Source organism: Sorex fumeus, unplaced genomic scaffold (genome assembly GCF_029834395.1).
Source record: "Sorex fumeus unplaced genomic scaffold, SorFum_2.1 ptg000122l, whole genome shotgun sequence".
In the NCBI taxonomy this organism is placed as follows: Eukaryota; Metazoa; Chordata; class Mammalia; order Eulipotyphla; family Soricidae; genus Sorex; species Sorex fumeus.
In genome coordinates, this window is record NW_026606179.1 from 23,694,760 (window position 1) to 23,706,940 (window position 12,181).

General features: G+C 44.6%; 1 protein-coding gene across 1 annotated transcript in view; it reads left to right on the plus strand.

Moving 5' to 3' along the window:
• The window catches only part of CEP89 (centrosomal protein 89), a 70,917-nt gene extending 59,530 nt beyond the window's left edge, over positions 1–11,387 (plus strand). Inside the window, exons 18-19 of the mRNA XM_056136634.1 lie at positions 4,659–4,828; positions 11,051–11,387. Coding sequence (XP_055992609.1) covers positions 4,659–4,828; positions 11,051–11,303 — 423 coding nt within the window. The 3' untranslated portion in view covers positions 11,304–11,387. The remainder of the gene's footprint in view (positions 1–4,658; positions 4,829–11,050) is intronic.
• The last annotated feature ends 794 nt before the right edge of the window (positions 11,388–12,181 follow it).

The window sequence follows — 12,181 nt, forward strand, 5'->3', positions numbered from 1 at the left end:
AGAAACTGAAGAATCTCCAGGCTTCAAACCGGAAGCCCCTGGATCTCCAGGCTCCATCCTTCCTGTAAAGCGGAGGCCTGGGGACCAGCCCAGCCTCACTTCTTTCCAGCAGAGAGCAGTGTCGACTCAGCTAATCCTTCCTCGCCTTCTCTTGGCTCCTTCCAGTTTCCCGCCCCAAACACTATTTTTACTGCTCCCACTCTACGCCTCTGACCTCCTTTCTCACCTGTACCCCGTTCTCTTCTGCTCTTTCTGATCTCTCTTCAATTCAGGAGTCCTTCAGATGCCAATGTTTGTCACCATGGAAACAATAGCCGGTGTCTTTCACAAGTGCTGCTTTCAAGTATTCTGCAGTTTCCCTGTGAAGTATAAATGCTATCTTGGTATTTCTTTCCCAGATGCTAGGATTTGGAAGCCCCCCTGCCTTGTAACTCAGGGGGAATACTCCGGGGGTGCCCCCAAGGGGATTTCAGGTTTCTGGCAGATTCAGCCACAGGCAGCATCTGGAACTGCCCTGTTCAGATGCTGGATTCCCCCAGCGGAGATGGGCAGCTGACGAAGTTCAAGGAAGACTCCTGTGCCCTCTGGAGCATCACAGGCCCCAGGCTGTCACACCTGGGAGAGATGTTACACCTCCTGCCCAGTATCCCTTCCCTCGAACTCTGTGCTCTGCTCTCAGATGTGGATTTTTAGTATGATTCTATTTGAAGCGAAGACTTCTTTGCAAAATGAAATCGAAATGCCCATATTAGCCCCATACTCAGAACTCCGGGGGATTTCTCTGTGGCTTGCAGTAACCAGAAAAATCGAATTTAGCCTGATAGCTCATGGACTCTTTCAAATGTGAGCATGGATTCCTAGCTGGTATGTCTCGGTTTTCAAGGAATTTTGATTGGTGTTATCAAAGGAATCACAGAATGCTTGCTGTCTGACACGGTTTTAAAGAAAATGATGATTGGGTCAGTTTCGTCTTAAAGTATACTTTGTTATCATGATCTTCAGAACATCAAAGACAAAGAGAAGTTGTAAAAGTGGCCGGGCGGTGAAAATGTGTGACAAGTTGAAAGATTAGGATGTTTGACACCATGCATAGCAGTTAGCACTGACATGAACAGTGGGAGCTTTTCAGTATTGTGGCTAGAGCTGGAAGTTGGTTCAAAAATTTAGTAAAAGGGGCCGGAGCGATAGCACAGCTGGTAGGGCATTTGCCTTGCATGCGGCCAACCTGGGTTCAATTCCCAGCATCCCATATGGTCCCCAGGGATAATTCCTGAGCACCGTCAGGGGTAATTCCTGAATGCAGAGCCAGGAGTAACCCCTGTGCATGGCTGGATGTGACCCAAAAAGAAAAAAAAACAAGCAAAGATTTAGTAAAAGTAGAAGGTCGACAAAAAAACTTTCAGCCCTCCCATTTCTCTCTTGGATATAAACTCTCCCAGAGATACCTCAGAAACCACGTCAAGGAACACTTACATCAGCATTGTTCATAACTGTGCTCATTGAAACAGTCCATGAGACTGGAACATAGAAATGTGATGTGATTATCAACCAAGTAATAACAAGCAATGAAATTGTGAAACTTCTTTGTAATGGTGTGGTGAATGATACAGTCACATTGCATAAAAGAAGTATAACACAAGTGAGAAATGCAATGATTTCATTTTTGTTTTTTCCTTTTTTGTGTATGTGTTTCACTGGGAACCAAACCTTAAATATCAGCTTAGATGATAGCTTGCTTTGTTGTTAATGAATACCTGATTTGTATTTTTCCCCAGGGAGGTGCGTTTGGATTCTCAGCCCTGAGTCTCAGTGCCCAGCTTTATCAATTCTGTAGACATTACCCCCTCTTTTCAAGCAAGATGTTTTATTTTATCATGTGTATTGGTTTCTGTCTCCTTGTAGCAGACACTCTGTTCCACAAGGGCAGGCTTTTTCTCCTCCTCTTGTTCACTGGTATATTTTAGGCACCTACAACAGCAACTGGCTGTTGAATTCATAGAATTCGTAAATCCAGTAACTAATTGGGAAGTAAGCTAACGCAGGATATTTTGCAGTTTCATCAAAAGCCAAAGCAGTGTTTCCCGTCTGTGTCAGAAGGGCAGGAAAAAATTCTCCCTGCTAGTCATGCTGGAACCTGCAGGGAGGTTTTATGAACAGTGACAGACAGCAGTGGGGTTTGTGTTTTCTCTGGTTTTCCCATTGGTTTTCATTTCCAAAAGAGAATGTCTGATTTTCAGGGTGGTTGACCTAGTCTGGGGGTGTTAGCACATCCTGTTCATCTGAGTAGAAATGGTAAGAAGGGGGTCACCCAGCACCCAAAGAGGAGACTGGTGAGCGGGACCCAGGCCTGATAGAGCCATCTCTATGGTCCTGACAAAGGAGACTGCTTAAGAAAATGCAGATGTGATACTTCAGGATCCCCCAGCAAAATAGAACTTGAAAAAGTCAAGGGAGAAGGTTGGCAGTCAGGGTTGCCTCGGGATCTGGGGAGATGGGAGCTGCAGGCAGCGGTGCTCACTGCACTTGCCTTGCATGTGTGGGGCCCAGAGTTCCATTTCTAGCACTGAGTAAATGAAAAGAAAAATATTGCTATGCAGTTTTCTTATACATGATCAAAAATACATCAAAAACAATGCAGAAAAAAAAAAGAGACCAGAATTGTAATATGCACTTCAGGATGAGTTGAAAGGCAGGCAGGTAGATCAATGAGTAGCTAGAGAGATGGGCGACAAAGCAGACTTAGCAAGAAATTCCACAAAGAGGAAACAAAATTCACTAGGGGAGGTGGCCAGACAGATGGAGATATGATAAGGAAGCAATACAACACAACAAGGAATGTTAGGAAATACAACACAAACAGACCAAATTACTAAGAGCCCTGGAGGAACCATAGAAGCATGAGAAGGGGCATAAAGAATCAGAAAGACACGGACAAGAAAACAGAAATCAAGATGCGGACATGAAGTCAGGAGAAAGTGACAGAGACCCAAGCTACCTATTGTTAAGAGTCCCCAGGGAAGAATGAAAGATTCTGGAACTTACTCTGTACCAAAACAAAATTCATAAACAACTTTTCTTAAATAAGAGACTTGGACTTGGATCTACAACTGAATCTACACTGTATACCTGGGGAAAGTGCACGGAGAATGAACCCATGACACTGGCGCCAAAGAGGAGTAGAATGCTATCTGCAAAGACTCAAGGGAAAACAGTACAAGCCAGCAGTTTCGTCCAACAAAGCTGCTCCTCAGATAGTTCTGACTGAGTAAATGTAAATGTAAACATTTACCCGCCAAGCCATCCTGTGGGTTATTCAACCTCAGTTGAACCAGCCAAAAAAGGATTGGGCAAGCTGCAGCAAATCGCTGGTCATAATAAGCAAAGCATCTATTTAACTGCCAACTATGACTTATAAAGCAAGGGATAGGCAGATGAAATAAAACATGAATGTTTTCTTACAGTGTGGAAATAGTACAACGAAGACAGCAATGACAGGAGATGCTGAAAGGGAGCTCGATTTCCAGTTTTTTGAGAAACGTCCATGTTGTTTTCCTAAAAGGCTAGACCAGTCAGCATTCCCACCCGCAGTGAAGGAGGGCCCCTTTCTCCCCACATCCATGCCAACACCGGTTGTTTTTGTTCTGGGGAAAAAGCCGAGTGCCCGAGAACAGATGACTGGTTAAAGAAACTTTGGTATATCTACACAGTGGAGCACTATGCAGCTGTTAGGGAAAAAATGAAGTCATGAAGTTTGCATACAAGTGGATCAGCATGGAGAGTATCATGTTAAGTGAAATGAGTCAGAAAGAGAGGGACAGACATAAAAGGACTGTACTCATTGGTGGAATATAAAGTAACATAGTAGGAGACTAACACCTAAGGACAGTTAAAAAAAGGGTCAGGAGGGATGCCCTATGGCTTGATAGCTGATCTCATGTGCTAGGGGGAAAGGTAGCTAGGATGGAGAGAGTAAGACTAAATAAGTGATGGTTGGAGGGATTGCTCAGGATAGTAGATGAATGTTGAAAATAGACTATGGACCAAGCATGAAGGTTGCTTATTACCAGTATTGCAAACTATAGCAACCAAAAGGACAGAGAGAGTAAGAGGGATTGTGCCTGCCACAGAGGGAGGGGGTGGGAAGGAGTGAAGGCAGGGGAGGGATACTGGGAATATTGGGGGTGGAGAATGGGCACTGGTGGAGGGGTGGGTACTTGAACATTATTGGACTGAAACGCAGTCATGAAAGTCTTTAAGTCTGCAAATGTATCTCACAATGACTCATTAAAATAAAAAGCTAAAAAAACATTAAATAAAATATTTCTATCTTTAAAAATATATATAATAAAGGAGAAGTTGAAAGGAAGGTGGAAGGCAGAATAGACTTACTAATTTTTGTCCGATGTAGTAACTAAGAGTCAGGGGATATCATTCCTCGCTGAAAAAGCAAGAAGTAAGAGAGTTAGCATATTAATGTAAAGCAAGAGTGAGGAAAGGCGTGTTACTCGAGTTTGGAGTGTGCAGACCTACTGTGTGATGTCTTAGTCCTTTCCGTGGGGAGCCAGAGAACATGCCTGAATGGAATAGACTATGGATGTGCTGGCCACCGGACCCATAGGCGGTAGCACCTCCTCATCAGTGTCTGTCCTATCGCTCAGGGGTACAGGAAGCGGACGGCCCTGAAGGTGGGGGACATCAGTCACCGCCTGACAGAGCAGCAGGAGGACTTCAGTAGCAGGACGGCCCAGTACCAGCAGGAGATGAGGCACCTCCAACGGGTTCTGCAGGACAAGCAGGAGGTCCTGGATGCGGCCCTGCAGCAGAAAAGGTGGGGTGCCACGGCCCCGTGCCGGTCCCCGTTTCCTAAACTGTGGGTCGGAGGGTCGGCAGAACCCTTGGATCACTCTCGCTTAGCCGCTTGTTTCTGCTTTTACATTTTCGTTGTAACTGACTTTAATAGTGATCTTCTTGTTTGCTTTCCACCTTTTAAAAAATGGTTCTCCAGCTTTGTACGGGTTTTTTCACAGTTGACAGTATGATCTAATACGCTTAAGATGTTCAACGTGATGGTTTGATGTACATCTGTATTGCATTGTGGGATGCGAGTGTCAGTGTTCCATCTGCCTATGCTTCTTATTGTCAGACAAAATGAATTAAATGGGGAAGGGGGGAGGGGGCTGGGGGGGGTCAAAGACCAGTTTCTCTGGTCACAGACGTTCTTACCATCATCAGTCACTGTGAAAAATGGGCCCAGCTCCAGGAGGATGACTCAGAATCTGTAGTGCATGATGGTGTTTTTTTTTTTTCTAGTACCTGCTATGGACTAGTCCTCTGAGTACCACCAGGGGTGATCCCCAAGCCCCAGCCCCATCCTCGGAGTAACTACTCCCATCCCAACTCCAGTTTATTATTTTTTTTAAGTGGTCAGAGGAGATAGTACAGCAGGTAAGGCACTAGTGTGCCTTGTACACAACCAACTAGGATTCAATGGATTCAATTCCTAGTACCCTCCAATCTCCGCCAGGAGTCATTCCTGAGATCAGAGCTGGGAGTAAGCCCTGAGTATAGCTGAGTGTGCCCCCCGCCCCCAAGCAAGAAAATGCTGCACTCAGATATCATTCTGACCCCGTAGGGTTTTTTGTTTGTTTTGGGGTTTTGTCCTTGGGTCACGCCCAAGAGATGTTCAGGATTACTCCTGGCAGCGCATGAGGGACCGACAGGGTGCGGAGGATTGAACCCAGGTCAGCTGTGCACCCGACAAGTAACCCTACCCTCTGTACTGTCTCTCCAGCCCCAGGTTGTTTTGTTTTTAAATTTACCTACCTACCATTTACCAGTTTCTTTACCCTCTAATGTTTTGAAAACTACACATTCCATTTTTTTCTTTTAGTGATTGACCTTGACATTTTGCAGTGAACAGCTAAGTATGAGAAAGACGATCCAGACATCTGAGACTGGGAAGATGACTCAGTGGTGTAAAGTACTTTGCAGCAAATGTCAGGCTGCCAGCTCAAGGCCGGATGCTGGGCTATGTCCCAAGACATCCCTGGGAACCCCACTGTCTAGGGATCCCCAGCAGGAGAAACTCCAAAACAAACAAAAACTAGACAGCAGGCCCCAAGTGGAGGTGGGGTTTTCTGTTTGTTTTGATTTGTATTCTTGGCTCTGCACTCAGGAATCACCCCTGGCAGCGCTCAGGGATTGAACCTGGGTTGGTCCTGTGCCAGGCAAATGCCCAACCTGCTGTTCTGTCACTCCCACCCACCCCCCAAATGGAGATTTTTATGCTAGACCCTATCACCAAAAGAGGGGACTTATGCCATCAATTAGCCATTGCCTGATCAGCACTATGAGATCATCTTTTTGTTTGTTTGTTTTGGGGCCACTCCCAGTGGTGCTCTGGGCTTTCTCCTGATGGGGCTCCGAGGACCATATGGGGTGCCAGGGATCAAACCCTGGTGAGCCACATGCAAGGCAAACGCTCTGCCTGCTGTATTATCTATCCCTCTGCGTATAGCCCCTGGCTACCCTCAAGAAAAGCTCCCTTGCAATAACAACTCTCTTTTCCTACTATAATGTCGTATTACTCTGCTCTCTGCCTTTCAGCAGCATCTTGGACACCGACAGAGCGCCTCTCTAGCCACTAGATTGAGAGCTTCCTTACTGGGCTTACTCCTGGCCCAGAGCCCAGGATTCACTCACTCCTGGCGATGGTGGGGCTGGGGGGTCAGGGGGAACCATCTGGGGTGCCGGGGATCGGACCTGAGTCAGCCGCATGCAAGGCAAGCTCCCAGCCCACTGCACTATCTCCTCAGGCCCACAGATAAACACTTAAATTTGTACATGCCAGTTTATCTTTATTTTCCTTCTTGTAACTACATTTTTTTTTTTTTAGAAACTTCTTTACTGAGACTGTGTTGGGAATAAGCTTTCTTAGGTTTATCTGAAATTTATCTGAATTTTGCCTCATCCTTAAAAGATCATTTTTACTGGGTATAGAATTTTACTTTGACAATCTTTTTCTCTCAGCTTTGTGTTCTCTTTCATGACTGCTAATTAAGAAATCTTCACCGTTTTTAAAAGCGGGTGGTCCATCATTTCTCTCGAGCTCCCCCATCTCCTCTATTTGACCATTTTACTGTTAAGTGCTAAACTTATAAACTCCCTTTTAACTCCTTGTAGAACATCCTCTATTTCTGCGGTTTTGTGTTTATCCTTAGTTTAGAAATTCTCAGCCATTATCTAATAAGTCTTTTAAAATTTCCTTCTGGGTCTCAGATTAAATGTATGTGAAACCTACTTAATCCTTAATGCAACTGCATTTAAATTTTTCCATCTCCTTGGTTTTCTTGTTTAAATTTTGAGTAATTTTTTTTTATTTATTGTACTTATTGTAGTCTGGAATATGGTTGTGCTAACTTTTATGGTTTTGGTGTGCTTAATTACTACATCTCACCACCACAGAAGTCCCAAAGATCCTCCACCCCTGTTCCCATGTCACAGAGGTGCCTGCCTCTCCCACAATTCCTTTGTGCATTCCTGTGTCATTGGACATTTGGGGGTGGGGGTCCATATCCTGGCTATTGTGCTTAGCACTGCACTGAAAATGGTTATAAAGAACTTTTTTTTTTATTTGTCCTATACTCAGTTCCTTTCCACATGAGAAGTTACTTTTTAATCTCTCTCCGACTTTCCAATAAACTTTTCTACTCCACCCCACCCCCACAGTGGTTATGCGTCTATCTTTCCAGATTAATGTTTGTTTTCTTGGGATAGATGCCAGGCAAGTTCCATCCACTAGCATGGAAACTTTATTCTTAGCATTTTATTGTTGTTGTTGTTGTTGTTGTTTGACTTTTTGCACCACACCCAGGTGGTCCTTAGGTTTTATTCCTATCTCTGTGCTTAAGGATCACTCCTGGCAAGGCGTGGGACACCAGATGGGGTGTCAGGAATTGAACCCGAGTCAGCCGTTTGCAAGGCAAGCTCCTTACTCACCATCCTATCATTCTGGCCCTATTCTTAGTTTTCCAAACAGTCTCTATACTGTTTTCCACAGAGGCCAAAGCAGATGATTACACTGACGGGCTCTGTCTCTCACCATTAGTGGATTGGTGAAAAAAGGAATGGCTTTCCCCACATCCCTGTCAGCACTGGTTGTTTCCAGTATTTGTGTTATAACCTATTCTCACTGGAGTGATCTGATCCTTCATTGTCATTTTGATTTGTATTTCCCTGGTAATAAGGGATGGTAAATACTTTTCATATGCCTACCCGCCGTCCTCAGGAAGTATCTATTCATCTCTTCCCATTTTTTGATGGGGTCATTGATATATTTTAAGGCCGAACTTTGTATTTTATTTATCTTAAATATCAGTACTTTTTTCTGATCCATGGTGTGCAAATATTTTCTGCCATCAGTAGGATAGAAAGTATTTTGCACACATATAGCAGATACATCACTAATATTCAAGATATACAAAGTACTATTTCTAATTTGATGTTGATTTTTGTTTTGTTATCTTTACCACTGAACTCAAGTCAGGGAAGCCATTTCTGAAGTCCACATCCCCTGGAGTTCTGCCTGTTTTTCTCTGTGTATCTGATAGGTTCTGAAATCTTTAATGCACTTTTGATTAACTTTTGCTTTTTATCTAGGTCCAACTCATTATTATTATTATTAATTATTATTATTATTTTGCATATGGATATCCAGTTTTCCTATCATAGATTGTTTATGAGGGATTTCATGCACCCAATTCGTCATTGATTAATTGTCTATAAATCAAGGCTTTACCTTTGGGCTTTCAGTTCTACTCCAGTGTTCTGAGAGTTTGTCTTTATTCCAGTACCCCACAGTTTTGATTACTGTAGCTGTATAGTACAAAGTACTGTACCACTGTCATCCCGTTGTTCATCAATTTGCTCGAGTGGGTGCCTGTAATGTCTCCATTCGTCCTAGCCCTGAGATTTTAGCAGCCTCTCCTCTCGTCCTTCCCAACTCTGCCTTATTGGAGGCTCTTTGAGGGTCAGGGGAATGAGACCCGTTATTGTTATTGTTATTGTTATGATTTAGAATCCGGAATACAGTACTTCTCTTCTCTTTTTTTCCCCCCTCAAATTTGCTGTGGCTATTCAGTAATTTTATGATTCCAGAAAATTTTTAGTAGCATTTGCTCTGCATTAATTAAAAAATGTCATTGGTATTTTAACAATGGCTAACTCTTCCAATCTATGAACATGGACTTTTTTAAATTTCAATAGTGACTTATGGTTTTTGATATGCTTTGTCAGGTTGGTTCCTAGGTATATGATGTTTTGGGACACTATTTTAAGTGGACTTGTCTTTTTTTTTCTTTTTTGCTTTTTGGATCACACCTGACGATGCACAGGGGGTTACTTCTGGCATTGCACTCAGGAATTACTCCTGACAGTGCTCAGGGCACCATATGGAATGCTAGGAATTGAACCAGGGTCAGCGCATGCAAGGCGAACGCCCTATCCACTGTGCTATCGCTCCAGCCTCCTGGACTTGTCTTTTTAATCCTTTTTTAGTTCGCTGTTGGCACATAAAAAAGCAACATCTATTTTTGGAACTGATAATATGGCATACTGTTTTGCTATATTGGTCTATTATCCCTAAGAGTTATTTTATTTTACTAAAGATTACTTTTTTTTTTAATTTTATTTGTTGTGTATTGAATCACTGTAAGTTGCCAGGTTCCACAGTTACTCATGATTGAGTTTCAGCATTCATTGTTCTGACACCAGTCCCTTCACCAGTGCCCCCTTCCCTCCACGGTGTCCCCAGTCCCAACCCCTTCCTAACCTGCCTCTATGGTGAGATGTTTCCCTTTTCATTTTTTCCTTTAAGGAACCAGGGTTTGCAGTACTCTTACTGAAGACATAGCATACATATGACTGTACCTCCTTCCAGCGCCAGTTCTCATCCAAATTGACCACTTCCTCCTATCATTGTCGCAATGGTCCCTTCCTCATCCTAACCCACCACCCCCACCACTGCCCTCACTGTGGCAGGTTTTCCACAAAGGGCTTGCCCTTTGTTTTTTCTAAGAGTTTTTTTTTTAATTTTTCCATTCGAACCTTTATTTAAACAATACCCTGATTCATAAAGTTGTTCATAATATAGTCATTTCAGGTATTCAGTATTTCAACACCAACCCCACCACCAGTGTGACCTTCTCTCCACCAATGTCCCAAGTTACCTACCCATCCACCCCCTTAGCAGGTACAAAATAATTTATACTGCTTTTAAAAACATAGATCTCGTAAATGTGAGCTCTTAGGTGCTAGTCGAGCCTTCTTGTGCTCTTGTTTTCACTTGTTGAGCGTAGGGGGCTTTTATACAACTTTCCCATCTAAGTTTTCTTATTCCTGCGGGACTGTCAGTGCTTGAACTTTGGAGATGTTGCGTGGTGCCACTAGGATGATTAAGAAGCTTGGCTTCATGAACTGCTCTCAGATCTCCGTCATAGATCTCTGTCAGATTCTAAGATTTTTTTTAATGGAGTCTTTAGGGTTTTGTTTGTTTTTTATTGGATCACCATGAGCTACAGTTACAAAGCTCTCATGTTTGAGTTTCAGTCATACAATGATCAGACCCCCATCCCTCCACCAGCGTACATTTTTCACCATCAGTGTCCCCGGTTATTCTCTCTCTACTTTGTGGCATTAGGATTTGCAATACAGGTACTGAGAGAGACCCACCTTGTTTGGTCCTTTGTCTACTTTCAGTACGCATCTACCATCCCGAGGGATCCTTTCAACCATCGCTTATTTAATGGTACCTTCTCTATCCCAACTGCCTTCTCCCCCAGCCCTTGGGGCAGGCCTCCAACCATGGAACAAACTTCCTGGCCCTTATCTCTACTGTTCTTGAGTATCAGTCTCATACTATGTTACTTTATATTCCACAAATGAGTGCAGTCATTCTGTCTGTCCCTCTCTTTCTGACTCATTTCACTTAGCATAATACTCCCCCTATCCATCCACTTGTAACTATTTTAAACTTTTCCTTTATTTCTGTCAGAGATATGGAAGGTGAACTTGAGGTTGTTTGGGAGGCCACCTCCAAGGAAAACCTGAGAATCCGGAAGCTTCTCCAGGATGCACTGGAGAGGAGAAGCCTGTGGGACAGCCAAGCTCTGGAGGTACTCTGCGCCGAGAGCCTTTCTCCAGGAGACCAGCTGGACGGCTTCGGCTTTAGCTACTGCGACATGAAGCCACCTCCTGCCCTGCCACTAGGACCCGTAGACTCTCCAGGGCGAGAGGCTCTGGCCTGAGACTCCCCTGGGCTAACCCAGGACAGGATGCGGCAAGCTTCCCCCACCTCTGGGCAAGGAAGAAATAAACCGTTTTGAAACTCATGCATTCCTTATGTTTTGCTTAAACGTAACGTATCTCAGCCAGCACAGGTGCTCTGGCCACATGGCCACGGGGCATCTGAAAGGAATGCAGTTCATCCTGGAGGGGAGAGGACTGCAGTTCATCCTCGGGGGAGAGGAATGTGGTCCATCCTGGGCCATAAGTTAATGTGGCTCATTGCTGAGCCTGTGGGTGGCAGCGGCAGGATCTCGGCTTTAGCTCTGGGTGGCATTTGATAGGTTGGTCTAATCAAGGCACGGCTACTCTTGTCCCATTGAGCTGCCCAGAGCCTGCTTTGCCTGCTGCGCAGAGGGAAGGGCATCTTCTGTGCCACAGTCTCCCTCCAGCCCTGAGCTCCCTGACTTGGAGCACCAAGGCAGGTTCCCTGCTTCACAGCTAATCCCCTCCCTGCCCCCTCCCCCTCCGGGGATGTCATGGGCTGCCATTCTGATCCCCTCAATGACCCCTCAGAGAGAGGATCCCTGCCTGTAGGACCATGTATGGATGTCCTGACAGTGCTACCAGCTAAACTGGTCCCTGGCACATTGGAAGAGTGTGGGGACATAGGCAGACAGTCAACTTCTAGGACCCCTGCTCTGAGGACGCCTCGTGGCCGAGCCCCACATTATTTCAGGGGGACAGATAGGCCTCAGCATCATTCCTTGGTCACGTGGTCTGTGTTTGTTGGGTGGCAAGCTGAGAGAGAAAAATTTTAGTTATTTCACTTTTATTTCAGTGCACTCAGCAGTCAAAGGACCCTGATAAAGGACCTAGCAAGATAACTTTGACGCCGGAC